General features: G+C 38.8%; 1 protein-coding gene across 4 annotated transcripts in view; it reads left to right on the top strand.

Annotated features, from left to right (window-relative positions):
• Positions 1-13,546, top strand: part of LOC754831 (transient receptor potential cation channel subfamily M member-like 2) — a 92,628-nt gene that overhangs the window by 15,920 nt on the left and 63,162 nt on the right. For all 4 annotated transcript variants that reach the window (XM_030973471.1, XM_030973473.1, XM_030973472.1 and 1 more), the window contains exons 4-5: positions 453-633; positions 1,349-1,509. In XM_030973471.1, coding sequence (XP_030829331.1) covers positions 453-633; positions 1,349-1,509 — 342 coding nt within the window. The remainder of the gene's footprint in view (positions 1-452; positions 634-1,348; positions 1,510-13,546) is intronic.

Raw genomic sequence — 13,546 nt, 5'->3', positions numbered from 1 at the left:
CAAATGGATGACCTGTAAAGGGATGATAGGAATCTTGATATCCATCATGTTACACATAGTGAGTCCCGGCCCCCCCCCCCCCCCCCCCCCATGGTACTACGGTGTTTGGTCCATGTTTGACAAAGTCTGAAAGGTGAAAATAGACATATACATCCCCAAACTAGTGCCTCTTTGATGGTCTGGATTCAGACAACAATTCCTCCTGTGCTACATGTACACCTAAGCTCTTTTCAGGATTGCAAGGAAGACTGACTTGGATTATTTGATTTATAATTCATATGAAAATGGTAAAGAATACATTCAAATAAATCCAGAGTGTGTTATTCATATAAATTGTGGTTATTATTTTTTATGTATAGACAAATTATTGTTGTTCGACATTATGACATTTGACACCTGTTATAGTAGGTTTATAGCATCTTGTGATTGGTTACTTCTGTTTTTCTTCCTAGTTCATTAGAGTGGATTATGACACCGCTCCATCCAAGCTTCTTGCACTCTTTAAAGATGTTTGGAAGCTAACCAAACCTAAACTCCTCATATCAGTGACTGGAGGAGCACAAAACTTTCCCCTCAATCACAGACTCAAAGATGTCTTTCGTAAAGGACTCATCAAAGCTGCTACCAGCACAAGTAAGTTCCCCTCTGCTTTTTGTTATATTGATGTTGTCATTATTTATTTATTTACATTTGTATGTATTGATGTATTGATTGATTTATTCATTGATTAATTAATTGATTTATTGATTCATTTTATTTTATTTCATTAATTTATTGAATTATTCATTTATTTATTCATTCATTGTTATTTATTTACTTGTTTGTTTGTTTATTTTCTTATTGTTATTTATTCATTAATTTATGTAACTTTATTTTTCATTACTATAATAATCTTATTTTATTTTTTTGAGGAGGGGGGGGGGGTTGGGTAATTCAGATTTATCCCTACTGTAGCAACTTTAGGAAATATGTTTATAACGAATAAAAAAAGGCTTTGGAATGTTATGATAGTGGCAAGGGCAGCTCAAGCTGTCATCCATAGCTGTACAAACAGTTGGGTCAATGTCATGTCGAAGGTCAATCTTATCCGACCTACACACTGCATTTCATTTCCCGATTTTTCCCCAATTTTTATTTTCTCCAGATTTTTTTTTCCGGATTTTTTTTTTCCAATTTGTTTTTACTCGAGGGGGGGGGGGGGGGGGGGGGGTGATTGACGAGAAAAAGAAAAATCTTTTTTTGTTAGTGCTCACTATCACCCCTGATAATATGAAAATATAGCATTTACAAAATATATGATATATAATATTGCATAAACTAATAACATGATGATTGTTTTCTTCTCTAGGTGCCTGGATCATTACGGGAGGCACCCATGCTGGTGTGATGAAGTATGTAGGAGATGCTGTGAGGGACCACAACCTTGCCAACGGACAGAACAATGTAGTCGCCATCGGTATAGCATCATGGGGAGTGATCACAAACAGGGCAAAGCTCATAGATGACAATGTAAGTAGCAGGCATCATATTTTCCAATTTTAAATACAATTTTCCAGATTTAAATCCAATTCTTAGATCTTCAGATATTTTTAAAATCTATTTTGCGTTGTTTTGCTTTAAAAAAAAGCAAAAAAAAAGCATGCGTGCACATGTTGTACACAACCTAACTAAGATGATAGTCTTACATTATGTTATCTCTCTGTCTGTTATGTCTCTCCTTTTATTTTTTTATTTTTTGATAGGTAATAAATTATAATTCGTTTTATTTTTTTAATTCAATCACTCACTTTCTCTTTATATTTGGTGCCCAATCATTGTAAGTACATTAATCTGTATAAATTGATACCCAATGGCATATACCAGTGGAAAGTGGCAAAGGTTGGTATTAGTTTTGATATAGTCATGGCTTAAAGGTTATATATCGTTTTTTTTAACTGTGACTCAAAACCAACCCAAAGTGTTCTACATTAAACATTATTGAAACAGTCTGAAACAATAAAATACCATGCCCTTAACAGTCTTGACTGGTTGTGTGTTGTCCATTTTTAATTGGTTGCAAATGACTACCGGTATCCATAACTACAGTGTATTTTTATGCATTATAATCACCGATGAGCAGTCTCGGTACCTGCATGTACAATGGAAGAGAATATCACTAGACACACTCTTCAATTTGAATACATGTATCGGAGAGAGAAACATCATTGTTTAATACTTCCTTGTACTTAATTACCGGTTAGCCATTATCAACAGGAAATACTTGATACGTTAGCATCTTTGAAACTATTTTGTGAAATTTATTTTAAAAGTCATAAAATGTTGATTCAAATCATTCGTTTTTTCTAATATCAAGGAGATTTCATGTTCTTGATTGATGTGAATTTATGAAAAGTCTAATTTACTTAAATTTGTTTTATTTTGAGGCTACAAATTACTCTCCATAATGTTGAAGCCAAACTTAGATTTACGCTCTACTTAAGATCTTTGCGAAACACCCCCCTGATTTATCATACATATTTGATAACAGAAATCCCTGAACGAAAGGCAACCCTAGATTTTGCAGTCAAGAGTTTTCCATGATGGAAAAAAAATGAATACAAATACAACTAGACATGTAATACTTGTTTGGAACAAGTATAGGTGGGCTGGTGAACTCAAATTTGAGACTAAATAGAGCAAAAATAAGCGAGATACTGCTAAAAAACAATGTCATGTAGATTCATGATGTGAACGAAATTAACCTTCCTTAGGCAAAACACGCAAATTAAGAAATTTCAGATATGTGCCATTAAATCGTAATTTTCACTATGATGACGTCATCAAAATAAAACATAATGGTAACTGAGCTTGTAGAGAATTGTCTTAGCTACAACATATCTAAATTTGGAAGAAAATCGATCAATATTTACAGAGATACAATCAATTTTACATAAATATGCTGACGTCATGATATGCAAATTCGTATTTTGAGTTCCAAGGCCATTATAATGATGTCAGGATACACTTAATGGCCAAATGAGACATGAAATCATATCTCTGACTCATACTCTATCTAAATATGAAAAAAATTGAAGGTCACGGTTCATTCCAAAGAGCTATAATGGATTTTGTATAGGCATGTTTTTGCCTATATATGCTATGTATGAAAAGAGCTCGCGCGCACCGACATTTATCTTGAATTGACGCTCATCTTGTTATTAATGGTCATAAAGTAATAAACATGGTATCAAATTCCTTGTAAAATATGAGAAATATCATGAAAGAAAAAAAAATGGCGATTCTATGTTTTGTAATGGTTACGCGCGTGTGCGCGATTCTTTATAAACTGCTTAAAATGACCTGAAACGTATGCAAAATAAATTTGAGACGATTTTGAGCATTTAAAATTTTTGCGCGCGGACGTACGCGCAGGCGCGCGTTTTTTTATCTGAAATTGACCGGACTGATATTGACCTTGATCATGATAAATATGAATGAGAAATATCTTTTGGTTAAGAAGATATGATCATGAGTTGATTTTCAGATAATTTCACAAAATGGCGCCTAGATGACGTCATCAGTCAAGGTCAAGGTTGATCCAGGCTAGAGAGCAAGGAACCTTGTTTTTTTATATATACAATGTTTTTTGATGGTTTCTTATCAATTCGAGGGTGCTGATTCCAAATCCAATGAGTGCCAGACGCGAAACCTTGAGCATTTTTCGTAAAACGCGAAAATTCAAAATGGCCGCCAAAATGGCCGCCAAATCATGAAAACGCTCATTATATGGCCATTTAAAAGGTTATTTGATGTTTTCTTGTCAAATCGAGGGTGCTGAATCCGAATCCGATGAGTGCCAGACGCGAAACCTTGAGAATTTCTCGTAAAATGCGAAAAATTCAAAATGGCCGCCAAATCATAAAAAAGCTTATTATATGGCCATTTAAAAGATTATTTGATGTTTTCTTGTCAATTCGAGGGTGCTGAATCCAAATCCGATGAGTGCCAGACGCGAAACCTTGAGCATTTTTCGTAAAACGCGAAAAATTCAAAATGGCCGCCAAAATCATGAAAACACTTATTCTATGTCCATTTAAAAGGTTATTTGATGTTTTCTTGTCAATTCGAGGGTGCTGAATCCGAATCCGATGAGTGCCAGACGCGAAACCTTGAGCATTTTGTTCAAAATACGATTATTATTTTTGTAGTCGATACCGGTATAGTGAACCCAGCAGGCTAGCTAGAAAACAACAACGTTTACTTTGTGTAATGGGAAAGTTATATACACGTATAAATAAAATAATGAATAAATGAGCATATAGATGATATAGATATTCATTGTAAACCATATCTTTGTCCATTATAGACAATCATTTACCATAATAATATTGAACTCTTTCTAGTCTTACCTCCATATATATAGTAGCAGTGCCGAACGATGTCAAATATTATTAGTCTTCACAACTGCTAATGTCACTGTCACTGTCACTGTTACTCTCTTCTGATGTCTTGTTCATTGGATTTTGGCAGCGGACATCGCCCTTACAGCGGCAGAATTCCGAGCATGCCAACGACGATTTGGTGCAGCTGCATTGGGCTGTTCTGCAGTCGCTCTTACACCCACACTTAATGATATTGAGGACTTCTTCCGGTGCGACTGGCTGATCATTTTCGAGATAGACTGGTTGAATCATAGAAGACTTCATCCTCCATCCATTCTTCAATGGGTCTAGGGCTGGGGGTACTGGCTTGCCAGCAGCCACCCACAAGGCTACTTGATAATGGGCACGCTGGCAATGTGGCCGAAAAGCGGCCATAGTTGGTGGAAGACTCATTAATTTGGGAGGTACTAGGCGCTTGCCACCAGCCTTCCTTGTGAAAATGTTTCTTCGCATTGTGTCTAGAGAGTCATTTGATTCTTCTCGGTACAGGGATGCCACGTATCTCAAGCAGGATTCTATTACTTCATCGAAAGGCGTTTCAATATTACCAAGGAGTAGATCGAGAATCAGGATAGGACTCCAAATTCTTGAGTGCAGACGCCTTTCCTACTCCATAGAAACAGGAAACAGTATCGCATCCAGTCAATGCATGGGCTCCAAGTAGATTGGGCATGATCTTTGTGTGTTTCTTGATGACCTCATTGACATCTATGACTTTTCGAGTGCGAGACGTTGATTCCATTACCACCTTTGTTGTGTGTGGTATACCATTGGTTAGGAAATGTAGATGGTGTGCAAGAATGACCAGAACATCTGTGTCATCGCACACAACTTTGATAGGTGAATGACCCTCCTTGGCCTCCTTTATCATGTGGTAGACCATTATTACATCTGCCTCTTCGTGTTTCACCTCTTCTTCAAGTGCACCAACACCAACAGCAATTGGATGCGGATCAGGTCCAGTTACGATCAACCGTTTGCCCTCTGGTACTTGCATGGAACACAACTGATCTACGATCATCTTGATGACTTGTTGCTTGTTTGCAGTTACATTTAGGATGACGTTCTGCTTTGGCAGTGGTGACTCACTGTTCAGCTTGTATACACGGCTGCAACCTTTTGCACGTGCTGTTCGGCAACAGGACTTGATGCTGCTCTCGTAGTATCTGTCAAAAACCACATGAAGAACTGGACAACTGTCTGCATATTTCATGAACGTTGCTACAGCAACATCTACAAAGGTACACACCTTTGCTGGAGACGCAGGCCAAGGAACGGTCCAAAGAAGAGCACATCCATCAAGAATGATAACATCTGGCACCTCTGCACTTCGTTGACTACACTCAACCTTGATCCTTGACTTCAAGACGGACTTACTTGTGGAACGTGCATCACCATTCTTGTCGAACAGTGCGGGTGGATAGGGAGCCAATTCATAGGAGAATAAGGTTTTGGTTGAAATCGCTTCCCTTGATGATGCCATGATCCCGATTACCCGGGCGTAGATCATCTCTGTATTGGTAACTATAGATACCTCACCTCTTGATGACATATCAGAAGCCTTTGCCATTCCTTTGACTCTCCTCTTTATTGTGTCATGGAACCCCTTCGGCAACTTTCTTTCGTATTTGTTCATCTGATCAGTTCCAATCTTGATTGCATCATCGGCATTTACTGCTGGATCATCCACAACCTGTCCAGTGTAGATGTTCACCAGGCTTGAAGGAGGATGCTTCTCACTGTCAAATACATCTATACATGTCGATAGCGCCTCTCGAATTCCCTTTCTGTCAGCCGCATCTGATTTGATTCTTTTGAGACTCTCTTCTTTGTGACAAGTGACAACTTTCTGATCTTCCCCTTCTTGCATGGATTCCAAGTCATTCTTCAGTTGTCCAAAGAGGCTGAGAGACAAAGCCCAGATAGCAAGGGTAGACTCGTTCAAAGTGGATCCGATGATGCCAGAAGGTCCCTTTCCATAGCGCATGTACGTCGTTTCAATGTACATATCCGACCAGATGCCGTTCCAAATGCCATCCTGATGGTGCATCACATGTTCTCCATCTAAGAACTGCTTCAGTAATGCTGGTGGCAGACGTTGCATGGAGCGGAGATAGTACAGCCCATAGCGTGCATAATTGGTATGCCCTGAAGCAAAGAAATAGGGAAGCATTTCTTCGACAGCTTGCAGATGGAGAGACCAGTCACCCTCCCTCTCAGCTCTAACAAAAGCCATACAGATGAGCATGGGCTTTACAAGACAGTTCATCCACAACTTTGTAGTTCGACTCCTTTGCTTGCTGGCTACTTCAATCAACTCGTCAAAGTCAGTGAATTGGTGGTCTTCCAGTACTGATCTTAATATCTCCTCAATGACAAGTCGAAGCGCCCTGAAATTCTGTGGGAACTTCTTCCCAGACAGAAGTTTTGGAACTCCAGCAAATCGTGACTTCAGTATGTCTTCGAGCCCACTTCCCGACATCAAATAGCCGATACTTCCTAGAAAACTCATTATCATGTGCATGCCACCTAGTCTGGGTACAAACTTGGCAAATCTGTCTTGGTTAGCCCAGACTATGTTTACCATCACTTGGTAGAGTTGCTGATCACACGTAAGAATGGTCCATTCTTGACCTGTAAGTGATGTCAGGAACTGTGCCTGTACCATTGCCGTCATCATTGTGTCAGGTTCTGCTGGTGCCATATCCAAGAATGGAGTGTACACTACTGTAGTCTTGGGCCTCGGTTGCTGTCCACTGTCTCGTGCATGCTTAGTATTGAAACCGCTAAATTCTGGGCAATCCTCGTTTCTTGTCACGGCCTGTAGGAAAGCAAGATCTTTTGCTGCTGCTCTGTTCTTGGAGACTTGCATATTTGCAAGCATAGACAGCTTTGGAACAAATCGTTGGGCAAACTCTCTCGGCATCTCAGCCTTTTTGTTCCCTCGGTTGCGCTGAACTTGTACTTCTCCCAGGGACAACTTGGTTGCTTTTGTCTCCTCCCATTTCAGTCGCTTTATTCTTGGTACTTGTTTGCCGTCATGAGATGAGGTAGGGTTCTTCCTTCCTGTTTGGGTGATCACCATGGCTAAGCCATGAGTAGACTTTTGTCCATTAGGGGAGGAGATCTGGGCATCAAAATTGTCAGCGACAACTTGAACGAGGCCATCTTTACTCTCAAACTCTGTTAATCCCCTATCCTTTGCCATTTCTGCTGCAGCAGATATTCTGAAACGGCGCAATTCATTGTATGAAGATGTTACACCATATAGTTATGAAACTGCTCCATTACACTTCTCTGCTTGTTAAGAAGCACACTGAGCCCAAGTTGAAGAGATGTTGCATATCCACTCACAACACCAAGAACAATGTGACTGATCATCACGGCCTGCAGAGTGGAGTCCAGCTTTGGGTCTATTCCAGCAAGCAGAGCAAGTAATGTCTCACTGCATACATCTGCCAAGAAAACGAAATGGAGAAAATTTTGTTCCCATAAATACATGAATAAGATATTTTGGCAAAGTAAATAAAAACAGTAAAGAAAACAGTAAAAAGTCATTTTGCTGGAATTCCAGCCCAACACTAATCCCAATCCTAACCACGGTGGGGGCATTTCCGTGGCTGGTAATTAATTTTCTGGACACATATGATAATCATGTAATCCCCCAAACTGTATCATAACTACCAGGTGAGACAATGCAGAAACTGTCATTGAAATTTGTTATAACATACATCCCAAAAAACGAAACTGTGTGAATATTATAAACAGTGTAATATTTACCTGATACTAAGTCTGTGTTCAGTCTTGTTGGATATGTATAAGGATCAGGTTGATGGTGAAGGCACTCTGCTTTAATCTTCTTGGAAAGTCTTGCGATAGCTCGTCCAAGAAATTCATCCTCACCATCATCTTCAATACGAAGTCGGGATGATGCGTTGTTCTTGAATACAATGATTGAAGAGACACCAGGCGATGTGAGAACCAGGATGTCCGGAAAAAGAGCATCTTCTAGGTAACCAATGAGCGCACGTCGAGATAGGTTCTTTCCCCCCAGGTGCTGATATAAATTATGCAGTTCTCTACTGTTCCAGATGCGAGAGTGGTCGGATGTCATTTCAGTGATTAGTTCGTCCAAAGCTCTTTCCATCAAGCCATCTGTGTTTGCTGCAGGTTTGTTGCTGAAAAACTTTACCATGCAGTCCTTGTGGTACCGTGCTTCTGCTGCATGGAGATCACTCAATGCACTATTGGTTCTAAATGCAACATCACTACCCCAAGTATCACCTCGTTTGATGGCATGTTCCAGAATATTATCTTTCCAAGCGGTCTTGTCATTGCTATACGCAGTTCGGCACAAGTATGCTTTCCTCCATCGACTTGGATTCTTTCTAGACCGTTCCAATTCACATTCTTCTCCACAGAAAAGACATTGCTTAAGAAAGTTAAATTCTCTTGCCCTTCCCCGCAATCGCTTTGGGGCGTTTGATTGATCTGATGCTTTTTCACCACTGTTCTTCCTCTTCAAGAATCTCTGGATATGGTCTTTAGAGCAGTATGTGCTAATGCAGTTTTTGTGGCATCTGAACGATTCTGCATCGGTTTCAAGAAGATCACTCACGCCATCTCCCCTTAGACGGCTTGCAATGCGGAAACTTTCTACTCTTGATGAGAGGATCAGCGATTTTAATCCGCTTGTTTGGCAGATAATGCATACTTCCTCCATTATGTAGATCACCACCTAGGAAAATAATTGTATAAAAAATAAAATGTAATTGTATCTTTATTAATCTATGCAAAACTACAATGTAATAGTAATGTAAAAGGGCAAGTACTTGAAGTGTCACTTTTTCTGTTTTGTCTTTCAACTGAACTTGATTAGGGCTATCATAATAACAAATAAACTTAACCTTATTAGCTCTACATTCACTTTATAACATTTATACTCTTTTCACAGGCTGGTTTTGCTTAACCCTGTACTTTGCTTAGCCCCGTACTATCCTTTACCCCGGACTATTTGTTTTGGCTTTTCACACACGATGTTTTTAGTCCCGTACTAACGCCTATTCCGGAATAAGAAAATTCCCGCTGTTCTCACTGCATTTCGTTAACCCCGGATATCGTTAATGTTATGATTGGACATACTTCGCATCTGGCCAGCTGCGATACGCTCCATTGCGTAGTACTGGACTATTTTTTCGTTTCTGTTCTCATTCATTTGCTTAGCACCGCAATTGCGGGGTTAGCAGGAGTTAGCACCACAATTGCGGAGTTAGCCCTGCTATTTTGCAGGGTTAGTTAACCCCGTACTATAGGTGGGGTTAGCCAACTTTAGCCCACTTTGGTAAAAACCAGTCTGAACAGAAAGTGGAATAGGCTTAACCCCGTACTATAGGTGGGGCTAACCCCCCCCCCCCTTAACCCCACCTATAGTACGGGGTTAAGCAAAATATTGCCAGTGTGAAAACAGTATTATATTATAATCTAGTGTAATAATATACTGGATAACCTTAATATTTCAATTGCATAGAGTCATGATGAAAATAATGTATTCATTTAACATGCCATATGTTGATAAAATACTGCACTTGCAAAGTAATATGTGGGACTGTAGATCTAGAATGACTTTATTAAAACTAGTCTACCACACAAACACATCAGGATATGTTCATATCTTAGGTAGATTATACAAGAAATCAAATGTTGTCATACTTGCATATTCTAACAGAACTTACAAACATAGCTTTCATCTTACCTGTTGTATATATCAATTACATGATGTGGTAGCCAGTTAACCAAGGGTCTAGCTCTCAGATGCTTGTTTCCATGGTGAATGTGAAGGACATGGCACTAGTCATGTGACAAGTCACCTGACTCCAACTAAATTGAAAAGTCTCAAATTTGTGTTTGGGTCATGCATTATACAAATGTGGCAGTGTACTTTATGTGATGTTCGTGCTAGATGTTTGTGTGTGTGTGAGGGGTGGGGTGTGTGTGAGGTGTGGGTGGGTGTGTGTCAGGGTGGGGTGGGTGTGTGTGTGTGTGTTTGTATACTTGTTTGCAGGTGATAATTGCACATTTAGAAAAAAAACCTCTGAGGTCTTAAATCGTGCTCATTAATGGTTTTATTAAATGTGTAATCAAATTTATTTGGCGGCCATTTTGGCGGCCATTTTGAATTTTCACGTTTTTTTTTACGAAAAATGCTCAAGGTTTCGCGTCTGGCACTCATCGGATTCGGATTCAGCACCCTCGAATTGACAAGAAAACATCAAATAACCTTTTAAATGGCCATATAATAAGCATTTTCATGATTTGGCGGCCATTTTGGCGGCCATTTTGAATTTTTTCACGTTTTACGAAAAATGCTCAAGGTTTCGCATCTGGCACACCTCGGATTCGGATTCAGCACCCTCGATTTGACAAGAGAACATCAAATAACCTTTTAAATGGCCTTATAACAAGCGTTTTCATGATTTGGCGGCCATTTTGGCGGCCATTTTGAATTTTCGCGTTTTACGAAAAATGCTCAAGGTTTCGCGTCTGGCACTCATCGGATTTGGATTCAGCACCCTCGAATTGACAAGAATCACTCAAAAAACATTGTATATATAAAAAAACATGGTTCAGTCCCTTTCCTATGGGGCCTAGCCTGGACTATTATTTAATTTCTCTATATGCCTATACATATGTGTGCCAAATGTTAAAGCATTTGATTAAACCATTTAAAAGTTATCTTGCTCACAAAAAAGTGGTTCGAAATAAGAAAAATAAATAAATAAATAAATAAATAAATAATAAATAAAGGCGATTTTAACAAAAATATAAGGTGGTCTGTATTAGATACAGCCCACCTGATAAGGCAGCACGGCAGGAGAATGAGATTTGTTCTGTGCCAATTAATTCATGATAAGAAAGAAATGTGAGAAAGTAATACTTGCAATGTGTTCTTGGTGGACTGTACTTTAATTTAGCAAGATTTTTTTGTATGCCTCCGTTACATAGTAGCCAGAGGCCTTATGTTTTCGGGCTGTCCGTATGTCCGTCCGTACGTACGTACGTCCCGTTGTCGTGATCGCGTTATCTGTAGAACCGATTGATGGATTCCTGCCAAACTTTGGTCATGTATGTATCTTGCAGAGCCGATGAATTGATTAGATTTTGGGGTCATGTGGTCAAAGGTCAAAGGTCACAGGGCTCATTATGTATGCAAAAACAGCTTGTGATCGCGTTATCTCAAGAACCGATTGATGGATTCCTACCAAACTTATGTCATGTTTACCATAGTGTTGGCTCAGTCAGTAGAGCATCCGCCTCACAACCGGGAAGTCGTGGGTTCGAACCCCGGCTGCGTCATACCAAAAGACGTTAAAAGATGGGAGTTGTTGCTACCTTGTTTGGCGTTCAACAATAAGGGATAGAGCAACATCGATCTGGCGCTGCTCAGTGGCTGCCGGCTCACGATCAATTGGGCAAAAAGAATTTCCGTTTCGGTTTAATAAAATTTGGAGTGGACTATTAGGCTATTATTATTATTAGGTGATACGTAACGAAGTCTACGTATCACCTATTGATTTCGTCAAGATTTTCTTTATTATTATTTCTTTTTATTCTTCCTCGAATTTGTTCGCAGGATATCTCAAGACTGAATAAAGCCATTATCATGAAACTTTCAATGATGATAGATCTTAGTCCAACTTAGAACTGTGTGACTTTTCAAAGACTCAAAGTTATCGTGACGTCATCCAGGCGCCATTTTGTAAAAATCAACTTATGATCATATCTTCATAACGGAAAGTAATTTTACATTCATATTTATCAAGATTAAGATCAATATCCGTCGGGTCAATTTGAGGTCAATAAATGCGCGCAAAAATGCGCGTACGCGTAGGCGCGCGCGTTAATGCGCGCGTAAAATTTTAAATTACTCAAAATCGTCTTAAATTTTTTTTGCATACGTTTGAGGCCATTATAAGCATTTCATAAAAAATCACGCAAAACACGCATTTTTGCACGTTTTCGTTCGTCACGGCCGAACGAAAAATAATTTCTCCGCCAAAGCTTTTGACCGAATATTCCTCATATTTTTCCGGAAAATTTGATACCATGTTTAGCTCTTTATCACTATTAAAAACGGAATGAGCGTCCGTTCAAGATAACCGTCCGTACGCGCGATTTTTGTAATACATTGCATATATGGGCAAAAACATGCCTATAAAAAGTCCTTTGGGATGAATAGGAATTGCCAATTTTTTTTTCATATTTAGATAGAGTATGAGTAGGAGGTATGATTTCATATCTCATTTGGCCATTAAGTACATCTTAACGTCATCATAATGGCCTTTGAAGTCAAAAATACAAAATTGCATATTATGACGTCATTGTATTTATGGAAAATGTAGTGTATTTCTCTCAATATTCATCAATTCTCCTTGAAATGTCGATATGTTGTAGATAAGGCAATTCTCTACAAGATCACTTTTCACTAAGTTTCATTTTAATGAGGTCATCATAATACAAAATTCAATTAAAGGCCACATGTCAGAATTTTCGTCATTTGCGTGTTATGTCTATGGAAGGTGAATTTCGTTCACATCATGAATCTACATGGCATTCATCTATGAGCACTATCTATCTTATGTGTGCTCTGTTTTCTCCCAAATTGGGGTATATTATAGCTGAGACCATGGGCTATAAAAACGGTGTACTTTGTTTTTCGATCAGTTGTTGGGATCATATCGACATTTTCAAACGAAAGTTGAAATTGCAAATTTTGAAGGAATCATTAAGTGATACGTATCATTAGGTGATACGTAACGAAGTCTACGTATCACCTATTGATTTCGTCAAGATTTTCTTTATTATTATTTCTTTTTATTCTTCCTCGAATTTGTTCGCAGGATATCTCAAGACTGAATAAAGCCATTATCATGAAACTTTCAATGATGATAGATCTTAGTCCAACTTAGAACTGTGTGACTTTTCAAAGACTCAAAGTTATCGTGACGTCATCCAGGCGCCATTTTGTAAAAATCAACTTATGATCATATCTTCATAACGGAAAGTAATTTTACATTCATATTTATCAAGATTAAGATCAATATCCGTCGGGTCAATTTGAGGTCAAT

This window comes from Strongylocentrotus purpuratus, unplaced genomic scaffold (assembly GCF_000002235.5).
Source record: "Strongylocentrotus purpuratus isolate Spur 01 unplaced genomic scaffold, Spur_5.0 spur5_scaffold_6, whole genome shotgun sequence".
In the NCBI taxonomy this organism is placed as follows: Eukaryota; Metazoa; Echinodermata; class Echinoidea; order Camarodonta; family Strongylocentrotidae; genus Strongylocentrotus; species Strongylocentrotus purpuratus.
This window is presented reverse-complemented; position numbering and strand designations above follow the sequence as displayed.